At 40.3% G+C, this 12,049-nt stretch overlaps 1 protein-coding gene across 2 annotated transcripts; it reads right to left on the minus strand.

Moving 5' to 3' along the window:
- CUNH14orf28 (chromosome unknown C14orf28 homolog) lies at window positions 1-11,811 on the minus strand. Of its 2 annotated transcripts, XM_056134101.1 has the most exons (5): window positions 11,532-11,811; window positions 8,156-8,680; window positions 3,929-4,018; window positions 2,507-2,641; window positions 1-569 (listed from the first exon to the last, which is right to left on the minus strand). In XM_056134101.1, exons 2-5 carry the CDS (start codon window positions 8,677-8,679, stop codon window positions 386-388), a joined length of 933 nt encoding a protein of 310 aa, XP_055990076.1. In that variant the 5' UTR covers window position 8,680; window positions 11,532-11,811; the 3' UTR covers window positions 1-385. The 2 variants fall into 2 exon arrangements, with proteins under 2 accessions (XP_055990076.1, XP_055990077.1); XM_056134102.1 differs by lacking the exon at window positions 3,929-4,018.
- Window positions 11,812-12,049: the final 238 nt, after the last annotated feature.

The following is a 12,049-nucleotide window of genomic DNA, read 5'->3' on the forward strand; positions in this document are numbered from 1 at the left end:
GACATACTTAGATTTTATTTGGATATCTGAAAAGAAAAATTTAGAATTCTAGTGTCAAACTATTTTCTTAGATTCAAAGACAGAACTGTAAAAATCCTCTGAAGTACATATAAATAAAAATTACGAAGGTTACAAGATATATTTTATTTCAACATAAAATAGGCTTATATAAAAATAACCCAGGATATAGAAAAATTAAATACAAATATTTTTGCATAGATTTTCTATGTGAAATATTTACCTGGGGTTAAACACTGGGAAATACACATCTGAAACTAGTATAGTTGAATGGTTTCCTTGGATACCAAGTTTATATCAAATAAAGCCCTTCATCTGGGGGAAATGGGTAGGAGGGAAAACAATTTAATTTAGCATCAGTCTATATTTATTTCTCTGTTGCTCGAATATAAACCAATGATGACAAAAGGAGAAACTCTGGGGGTTTATTTAACAAAATTAAATTCACATTTCTGAGGCCATCATAGTGCATCCAATGTCCATCAATCTGGAAAGCTGCAGAATAATGATGTTCCTCTTTGTTAAATAATGTGGCACCTTCCAACAAATACCTATAAGTTAAACGATAAAGCACAGCAAAAAATTACAATAGTTCTAAATTTTATTTATTAATGTATTTTGTGTGCCAGGAATTATATCCAGGGCCTCACACATAGGAGATACGTATTCTACCACTGTAGAGTACATGCCAATGAATATACTCCATTCCTAGATCAGAAGTTTTTTGTTGGTTTGTGTTTTGGGCCACACCTGATGGTGCTCAAGGCTTACTTGTGGCTCCTGCTCAAAGATCACTCCTAGAGATGCTCAGGGGACCAGATACATTACTGGATATCAAACCCAGGTTGGTGATATACAAGGCCTTAATCCCTGTACTAATTCTCCAGCCCACTCAAAAAAAGTTTTTGGGGGGAGAGCTTTTTTTTTTTTTTAAGTCACACCGCAGGGCTTACTCATAGTTCAGCATTTGACTCATTCCTGGTGGAACTCACAGAATCGTATGTGTTACTGAGGAATGAAATTGGGTAGGCTGCATGCAAGGCAAGTACCTTTCTTGCTGTAACATCTCTCCAGCCCCATCTTTAAATTGTTAACGAAGGAATAAAAATTGGTATTTGCATCGCATACCCTGCAAAAGATAGCTGCAAATATTACAAATAATTGGTAATTTGTTTAATTTTCTAAAAATTGGGTTAATAATTTGAAAAACAGGCATTTTAAGAGAATAATTCATAGCTTGTATGGTCTGTTAAAAAGATTCATAACTTGTATGGTCACAAGGACAAAACAATAGTACAGCAGGTAAGGTGTCTGCCTTGTCTGATCAAGTCCCAGCACCATCTATGATTCCCCAAGACCAGGAGGGAGGGGAGGGAGAGGAGGAGGGAGGAAAGGAGAGAAGGAGGGAGGAAGGAAGGAAAGAAAGGAAGAAGGAAGGAAGGGAGGGAGGGAGGGCAGGTAGGTTGGCAATCAGTTAATATGCAGAAGGTCTGGGTATGATCCCCAGCAGCACAGCATATAGTCCCCTGAATCCCAGAGCATCAAAATGGAAGAAATCTCTGAATACCAACTTCCAGGAGTGACTCAGAAGAGAAATGCAACTCTTAATTTTTTTTCCAGCGAGGGGCAAGTCACACCCAGCTCTGTGCTTGGGGGTTTGTCTGGTAGTACTTGGTGGAGACTATATGGGATTTCCTGAATTGGGGAGATAGTTCAAAGAGTTAGAGCATTATGCAGAGCCCTAGGTTCTATCCCTGGCACCATCTGTTCCCCTGTGCACAGGTGATATGTCCAGCCAAAAGTAAAAAAAAAAAAAAAAAAAAAAAAAAACTTAGTTTGGGATGCAGATCTTTTTCTGTATAATAAAGGTCAAAATCTATACTAAATGATGACTTGGACCATATACTTCTTTAACCTGAAATACAGATAGCTACTTTACTGCCATGTCAGGAATTATACTAAACAACATATGTATTATCTCATTCACGATAATGACACTAGATAAATGCTGTCATCTCTTTTATAGATAAGAAAACTGAAGATGGGCTGGAGATATGGTATAGTGGGCAGGGCACTTGCCTTGCACATGACCAACCTGGGTTTGATCCCCAAAATCCCATATGGTTCCCTGAGCACTGCCAGGAATAATTCCTAAGTGCAGAGCCAAGAGTAAGCCCTGAGCATCTCAGGATATGGCCCAAGCCCCCCTCCCTTCTCCCCAACAACAACAAAAAAAAACCCTGATAGTAAACCTGTAAAGTTACCAGTTAAGGTCTAAGATCATGTCATTTGTAAGAGAGCGGGAATCTGAATCCATTTCTGCATATTCTGTAGTCCAAAAACTGCAACACTATGCACAGTGCTAATGACTGACTCCATGTTACACAGACTGATTTCACTTAGGATAAATTTATGGATAGATGTAACTTAAACTACCACATGTCCTTAAGGATTATTCAAAGCCATGATGGAATATCCATATACATACTTGTGATCAGATAAATCCAAGTGATAAGGTACATATGCCAAATCTTCAGATTTCCAATGCTGCATATTTAAGACAACAAAAGGTGGTGCTCCATGGCAGAAAACTCGCTGGGAAAATTCTCTTAAACCACCACACCTAAAATTGAAAATAGTCATGGACTTTATTACAATTGGGAAACGTTTTTTTGTTCTGTTACCTTTATTAATTTTGTAATGTGTACAATTATTTATTTTAAAAATGGTAATAATATGGCTACATTAATTCTTTGGAAATTTACAAAGGTATGGGTTTTTTTTAATATACTAAAAATACTACTTCTAAAACTCTAAGGAGAGCTATAAAATCATGTGATCTTCTAAACTAATATAAAAATGTGCATTATTATTTTTCTCTAAAATGGCTTCCAACAGGAATAATAGCAGAGAAGGGAACAATATTACTCCCTACAATTCTCTTTAGGGATTAAACTTCTCTAATTAATTTTCCTGTTATTAGAATAAAGTAAATTCTGTTTCTTAGGAGTATCAGGTAGTAAGCATATGAATGAGTACATAACACAATTATACAGTAAAATCTCGATTAACCGGAATGCTCAGGGCACAGTGTTTTGGTTAAGAAACATTCTTGATGAAACTATGTTAACCAGAAAACCATTTGTTTCAATCTTTGTTACTAAAATATATTCATTCACTTTCTGGACTTAGGTGTAATTAACAACATAGTTTATTCTTTGCTCCTTTTTCTCCTAAATATTCTCATTATAAATTACTGTAAACACAGACATTGGCAAGAGATTGGGATGAAGAGATAAACATAATCTGTCTCTCTGGACTTCATTTTTTAAAATACTATGTTAAGTGTTTTGGTTGTCATTTACCTCTTTCTCTTAAATGAGGAGTGCAGAAAAAAATCCAGTTAATTGAGGGTCCCGATTAGCTGGGTTCCGGTTAACCAAGGTTTTATTGTACCTACTCAGCAGTGGGGGGAAAAAAAAAAAGGCATTTGCTTTGTATTCATCAATTAACCTTAGTATTATATTCTAGTGTTATTTGATAATGACATCACAGCTATAAGATCTCACAGTAAACAAAAGCATTAAAAATTTTTTAAATGTTAGACTTCCAAAATATGTGAGTTGCAATTTCATAAGTATTAACATCAAAGAGCTTAACAGCCCAGATTTCTTTATAAACAGAAATACTTTCATCTTAAAACACTATCAGTGACTGGAGAGATAGCACAACGGGTTGGGCATTTGCCTTGCACGCGGCTAACCCGGGTTCAATTCCCAGCATCCCATATCCCATATGGTCCCCTGAGCACCGCCAGGAGTAACTCCTGAGTGCAGAGCCAGGAGTAACCCAAAAAGCAAAAAAAAAAAAAAATTTAAAAAATTTAAAAAAACCACCATCATATACTCACCCATGCTCTTCACACAGCTCAATCCTAGAACAGAATAACTCATCCATAGCCAGTCGTATCAAGTTTCCATGTGGAATTTCTTGAGGAGGACTAAAACAATTTTAAAATGTATGTATTTACAGCTAAATACATTAATAGTATAAAAATTTTACAATTTAATATAAATTAATTATAAGCACACCAAATATAAAAGTCTACGCTGTTATTCATCTTTGTATTTCTTGTACCTTGTATAGAAATCAGTTGAACTTAAATGCTAATGTAGTAAGCTTTCCAAGAAACATCAAATCTTTCTATAAAAATGCTCCTGAAATATTTTATTTTTTCCAAGAGGGTTCAAAAGATGGTGGTTTCAGGGAGAAAAGGAAGGAAAAATAAACAGGAAAGGAGCCAGAACAATTGTACAGGAGGTAAAATATTTGCCTTACAAGCAGCTGACCTGGATTTGATTCCCAGCATCCCATATGGTCCCTGAAGCACTGCCAGGAGTAATTCCTGGGTGCAGAGCCAGGAATAACCCGTGACCGGGTGTAGCCCAAAAATCAAAATCAAAAAAGAAAAAAATATAATCAGGAGAGTGAGCATCTTACTAAATGCGTGTCTTTCAGCCACTCATCTGGTAATCTTTTTCTTTACACATTTGAGGCTGTTTTTAAATATAGAATTGGGAATGGTGATATAATTCAGTGGTAGTGTGTATGTTTTGCACATATGAGGCCCTGGGTTTAAGCCCAAGCACCTCTATACACATACAATGCTTTAATAATTTAAAAATCTGTGGGGAAAATGGCTCAAAGGGCTTTACATGTGGGAGATCCACATTTAATCCCTGGCCCCGTATGGTCCCTGCACACTATCTGGAATGATCCTCAAGCAGCAAGTCAGAAGAAACCTGTGGTTTGTCTGAATGTGGCCTAATAATAATAATAATAATAATAATAATAATAATAATAGTAGTAGTAATAAAAATAAGTAAGGCTGGGGATGCAATTTAATCCATCAACTCGCCTTACCATGTGTAAAGTCATCAATACTCAGCACCACCACAAAAAAAAAAATTCTATTAAAATAACACAGGACCTAAAGGCTCAAGAGCTAGAGTCACATACAGAGGTTCCAAGGGTCAGCAACATCATAGTTCACAGAATAACAACTTGTTAGTTCCTTAAGCAACAGCAGTATAGGAACCACTCAGAGGCCCTAAGAGTGGTTCTTATAACGCTGAGTCTCCCCCATACATTTTTTGGGGGGGAGGGAAGCACACCCAACAGTATTGGACCATGTGGCACGAGAATCAAACCTGGGTTTTCCACATGAAAAGCCTATGCTCCAGCCTTAAAACTCTTTCTGGCATCCTGGCTCCTATAAAATGGATTTTATTTTTTTAAAAGCTATACAGATATGATGAAAATATTTTATTGAGAAGCACAAAACCTTGGAATAAATAAAACTAAATATTTCCTTATAAGTTTAAAACATAAAAATTACATATTCTTAGGTATTTTATTTATAATTGGTAAAACAAACACAGAAAGGCAGAGAAAGAATTGATGAGTATTAGCAAATTCCATGAGACAAGGTGTGTTTGGGTGTGCATGTACATATGTATGTATATATACACATATATATACATATATACAGACAGATTTATATATAATATATATTTGTCTGATTTACCATTCTGTCCCCGTGCCAGGAAGTCTGCTGTAATATCTCTATGACCTCAGAGGTTCAGTTCCCTCTCTTCCTCACTTTAAGACCATAAAACTTGAATCACATTTTATTTATTTATTTATTTGCTTTTGGGGTAACTCCCGTTGATTCACAGAGGCACAGAGGTTATTTCTGGCTCTGCACTTAGGAGTTATTCCTGGAGGTGCTCAGGGGACCATATGGGATGCTGGTAATTGAACCCGGGTCTGCCGCGTGCAAGGCAAACACCCTACCCGCTGTGCTATTGCTCCAGCCCCCAAGACCATAAAACTTGAAAGATAAATTTCTTTACGAAGAGCAAGATGTGACTCAGTGATGTCTCAGTGATCAAAAAAGAAAAAGGAAATACTGTATCTTAATCAAGACTCAGAAACAATACAGGGGTTCAACTCTGCCTTGCATGGGGCACAGATTCAATTCTTATTACTACACATGGTCCCTAAGCATCATTAGGAATGATCCTGAGCATAGGGCCAAGTTACCTCTGAGCACAGCAGTGTGGACCAAAAATGGGATAGGAGGGGGGAGAAAAGAAATGAAATTAAAATAAAAGCTTGTGTCAAAGGTGTGAATCTGGGGATTTGATGCCAGGTGCCTACATGTGCCAAGGTCCCTCTCACTCTATTTGGAGCCCGGGGATGCAACAAAATGTGAAGACCTCTGAGTCATCACAGCTGGGCGTGTGGAAGCACAACCACCAAATGTGCAGTTCCCAGAAAACACCACAACCAAGTGATTCGGTGATCTCCAGTCCTTACAACAACTACAATAAGCAAAATAAGGAGGAGGAAAACCTGGGGGTCTTGGGGGCTGGGCGATAGCACTGCGGGTAGGACCTTTGCCTTACATGGAGCCAATCCAGATTCGATCCCCAGCATCCCATATGGTCCCCTGAGCACCGCCAGGAGTAACTCCTGAGTGCAGAGCCAGAAGTAACCCCTGTGCATCACCGGGTGTGACCCAAAAAGCAAAAAAAAAAAAAAAAAAACAAAAAACAAAAAAAACTGGGTGTCCTTAGGGGAACTGAAAGGGATGAAAAATGAAAAATAGCAAGCCATATTTTTTGAAATGCTTATTTTTTTAGCAGTCATAAAGGATTTTTTCCCTAATGGAAATTTTAAATCACCATCATCCTATCAGCAATACAGGAAAATGGACAAAGCACCTTACAGAAAGTAAACTTTAATTAGCAGAATATGAAATATAAAGTATCTGGTATGGGGAAGCAGTTCAAAGGGCTAGAGTACATGTTTTGCATTCACAAGGCCTGGGTGTAGTTCCCAAGTAACACAAACTGAAAAAAAGATTTTTAGCTTGTTATGAGTAGCATAATGGCAATGTTAAATTAAATATGTTATAAAATATGTGACTTTAATCACTTAGTGAATGCAATGTACAGTACCAAAAGGAACCATCTCTGGGGTTGGAGCAATAGCACTGCGGGTAGGGTGTTTGCCTTGCACTCAGCTGACCAGGGTTCGATTCCCAGCATCCCATATGGTCTACCAGGCACCGCCAGGAGTAATTCCTGAGTGCATGAACCAGGAGTATCCCCTGCGCATCACCGGGTGTGACCCATAAAGAAAAAATAAAAAAGGAACCATCTCTTAGGCTCTTTGTCTGTACCATAAGACCAAACACAATTTCCAAGTGTTTCTGGTTTTCCTTTCTACTTTGCACTGGCTATTAACCCTTTGTCAGTTCACACCCCCTGGGAACTTTCATGTTTCCCAGCTCATTGCTATTGTCACCCTACTTTGACCTTCCTGTCATTTGCTGGCTCAAGTGGTTTACCTTATTTCTGAAACAAAAACACTCAGCAGGGAATAGGAGTGACAAAACAGCAGGTAGGGCACCTGTCTTGCCCCCAGCTGATCTCTGGTACCCCATATGGTCACTCAAGCCCTACCAGGAGTGATCCTTGAGCACAGCTGGGTGTGGTCCCCAAACCAAAACCAAACCAAACCAAAACATTCAGCGGTGTCCCAAAATCGTTACTAGAGAATGAAGAAAGCTCCCCATATCATCATCACCATCTCCTTTTAATAGGATCCCAAATTCAGGTTTCTGTTTGTAATTATGTGCCCACTCATGGGTCGAGGAGTACTTTGAATGTTCTTCATATAGAATTCATGTATCTTACAGAGATCCATTCAAAGATAAAACACTCCAAAGCAGTGTTGATTTTTAAGAGATCACATTTGTGACACAAGAAAATAATAGCCTGGAAGGTCAAACTAATAATTCAAAGGAAAAAAAATGACACACATTACTTTTAAAGTTTCAGTTGGTTTTGTAAAGAGAATTCTAAGACGTTGCCATATGATAACCTATCATTTGTGTCATGAGATCCACTAAAGCAGACGTCTTGTATTGGTGTGGTGTGCTTTGTGTCTACTTATACCACAACAAAGAACTTTAAATTAAAAAAATTACATGTATACTTAACAATCTTATTTTAAAAAGTAAACAATTTTTACCAAAAGTTACAAAACAGACTTTAAAACAACTTACTTTATATTAATTGTGCGCTGCTGATCTTCCTGCACACGAGTTGGGCATCGCCAGTTGGAACAGTAACTCTCTTGGATGGTACACATGAGATTTTCAAGATTTTTTGTAAAATTATCATGCTCATTCCCAAATAAATCAATGATTAATGAAGCTTTATGTACTTCTGATTTGTACTGCTGTTTTTCCATCTTGTCCCAAATCCAAAGCAGCTTCACAGTTGTAAAACTGTAGGTGTCCATTAAATAAAGAAAACAGTCTACAAACTCTCTGCCTAAATGAAGAGAGAGTTCCCTGGGAAAATTTTCATTTTCATTAAGAATGACATATAATAACATCAAGAATCCATCTATAGTGCAGGTATTTTTCAGTCTGATTTCAACATAAAGTGGTGTACAGGATACTGCTTTGCGGCCAGCTTTGATAGTGAAAACACCTCCCCAAGGAAGAACAGGTCTCCAAAATGAGCGATCTTGGTTATAATTATTTTTAATTGATGCTTTGATCTCTTCAAACAGTGTCTTCATCCTGAATTTTAGATGTTTAAAATAAAACATGTAAATTGGTGATTTCAGAAGTTAAATATGTTTAAATAAAAATTAGGCTACTTAAATATTTAAACTAAATTCTAGGTCATTAGATTAGATGATCTTCTATGTTACCAAAAAGTTTTTTCAAACATTACAAGGTATGTGGCATTTTTTTCTTTATGCAATTGCATGGTCTCTGGAAAGAGTATTTAAGATGCTGCAATCTTTATTTATCTTTATTTGGCACAGAATGGCCATTTGAAAACTCTAATTACACTGCAGATTGTTATGTTACATACAATCTCTAAAAAGAAATAAATCTAAAGGTATAATCTATATTTGGTTGTGTTATTCCTGATATAAGTATCTACCCTTCAAAATGAAAGCTGTGTTTCATTTATGTTCTTGTTAATGTATGGTTAACTTAATGAAACAATAAAATTCTTGGTTGGGCTATAGAATAACAGCTTTGGAAGCTAAAATATGAAGAGTAATATTGAGATTTCAAAGCAAATATAACATACAAAACTTAATTACAAATACAAGTCTGTTTTATGACCCTTGAGCTCTTTACTTACAACCTAAGGCTGTACTAGATATCCTATCATTTTAATTGGCCTGTTGTTAAGAATTCAGAAATTAATAAATATCCTGATCCCTTTTCTCTTCAAGTTTTGTGAATGAACTGAAGTATACTTTTAATAAACTGTTACCTATCCTGTTCCAATCTCTGACAGCTAAACATTTTTAACTGTCTAAACACTGTAACTAAACATTTTTAGTTACCAGCTGCATTTGGACAAATGCTTGTATCATGTCTAACAAAATTAAGACAAAGAATGAAGTCCTCAAAAGACTGAATTAATAAAATTGCCTTGTCACTCATGGCAAATTTATTTGAACTACAAATTCATAGGATTTTCCAACATGCTACTTTTATAGGAAAGTTTTGTTGTTTTGTTTTCAAAGAGGGAAGATGCAGAGGCATGGGAACAAGAGCAGTGATTGGTATCAACATCTTGTTTTCACCCCCATTTTTGTTTGGTCTTGGGGCAACATCCAAGGTGCTCAGGGATCACTCCTGGCAGGGTTGGGGGGGGGGGCATATGCAGAGCCAGTCATGCAACACAAGTGCCTTAACCTCTGTACTACCTCTTTGGGCCCCTTTTCACCATCTTTTAAAACACTGCATTCCTCCAAGTACAACACGAATACAGCACTCAATACCGCAGACCTGTGCTTTATTTGTGTGAGAAACTAAGTACAAACCGATTTTCAATTCAGCAGATTTACTGCTAACACATGTAGGCGCATACAATCACGGTATTTTTGGCTTGAAACAAGATACTGTGAACTCTAAACTATTAACGACTATATTTAGTCTTAAGTGTAGATGTTTATATATAGTAACTTGTTGGCTCTAGTCAGCATTTGGGAAGAAGAGGGCCTCGCAAATCTGGATCCTTGGAAAACACACTTCGTTTCCTCTCAACAGTATGCAACGGAGATATAATTTATATACCACGGATATATCCTGAGATTTCAAATACTCTTAAGGCGTGTAAATGCTTAAGTAATGAAAATGCAAAAACCTTACTCGTGAGTTAATCTGTTGAACTTTACTTCATTAATAGGCCCCAATAGGTGATGCTCGGACCTGACTCCAGACTCTGAGGCCAGGAATCACTTCCGGGGGTGGGGCAGGGAATCTAACCCGGGTCCACACCCTGCCCTGCAAGCACCTACATCTCTGCACTCACTGTCCAGCCCGAATGGTGGAATTTTATTTATTTGAAGGGCGGCAGGCACATCCTCTGGAATTTTAAGAAACTTTGTGGTAAGGACATCTGATTAAGTTCAGGTTCCGAAATAATGCCTTGAAAAGGAATCACACATCTCTGCAGCATTTTTTTAAAATTACCTCTTGGATATGCTAAAACGAAGAGTAACTACAGTTCTGTACAAACTAATATGCTGTACAAAACGTAGTATTCTAAGAGAAACGACTGTTCTACTATATATAATAAAACTGCCTTGCGCCTTTCCCCCCTGAGAAAAAAAATGTGCGGGAAGGTGGGGGTGGGGTGGGGGTGGGGATGAGGAGGTGGGAGCTTGGGTAGATTCGCAGACTGGGAAAATTCGCAGACCATCTAGTTGCCGCTTTAAGGTGCTTTGTTCCAAAAATAAATCGCAATTAATTTTCATATGTGGAGCAATGGTTGCATGACTCAAAAACTGCTTTAAGTTTGCAGCATTCCGCAGCCAAGCTAGAAGTCCGCGCTTGAGTTCTTTGCCTCGAACGGGGCCTTCAGGGTGAAGGAACCTGGAAAACTCGCCGACCTCTAATTCCTCCGCTACAGGACACCTTTCTTCTCTCCTTTCCGAATGAGCGAACACTCCTCACCCCAAAGCTGGTGATGAGAACCCCTTCGTCTGCCAAGGCACTGGAAGCCGGACTTCCCCCCCCCCCCGCCCCCCACACCGTGCAATATCGGGGATCTAAAAGGCATCCCGGTGGAATCGGTGCCCCGAACCGATCTGCAAAACTGCCACGCGCTGCCCGGCCCAACAGCGCCCGGACTGCGTGGCCCGGGGTCGCCCATCTCCGCCCCGCAGCACCGCGGCCACGCCCACCCAGCCCCCGGCCCGAAGCACCCCGCAGGCCCCGAGAAGGCGGGGAGGGCTAGCACCGCCCCCGCGGCAGCTCCCCACGCCTGGAGCCCGTGGGACGGCTAGGCGTCCCAGCCAGCTCGGAGCCGGGCTCATGCCCGGCCGGGCGCCGGGGACTGCGGGCAATGGGCGGGAGGGCCGGCTCGTTCTCCGTCCACCAGGAATCCGGTATCTCGTACCTCCCCGGGGACCGAAAACCGCCGGTGCCGCCGCACCCGCCGCCGCCGCCGCTTGCTCATGGAGAGCCCGTGCTTGCCGCCGCCGCCTCATCTACTAGCACCACGGGCTGTCTCGGTCTCCCCGGCGGGAGTGCTGGGCTCCGGCACGGCCTCCATCGCACCCGCCGCGGCGGGAGCCAGAGCAGCTCCAGCGCCCAGGCCCGATCCGAGCGGACCCACGGAGCCAGGACCGCGGGACGCGGAGCTTCTGATTACCGAGGAAGATTCGGCCTGACCTCCGCCCCCCTCCCCCCAGCCGAGCCCCCTGCACTCCCCCGCCCTTGCCGCTGCCTCACGGCTCTGCTGCGCACGCGCGAAGCCTCCGGGCCAAACGTGCGAGGGTCGGCTGTGTGTACAGCGTCCAGAATTGCCCAATGGGAACCAGGATCAGGTGCGGAGGGCGGGATCTAAGAGAGGGGCGGGGTTCTAGGGTTTGGAGTGTGGGTGGGGCACCCGGATGTGGGCAGGGCTTGCACAGA

The sequence above is a fragment of the Sorex fumeus genome, unplaced genomic scaffold (assembly GCF_029834395.1).
Source record: "Sorex fumeus unplaced genomic scaffold, SorFum_2.1 ptg000098l, whole genome shotgun sequence".
Lineage (NCBI taxonomy): Eukaryota > Metazoa > Chordata > Mammalia > Eulipotyphla > Soricidae > Sorex > Sorex fumeus.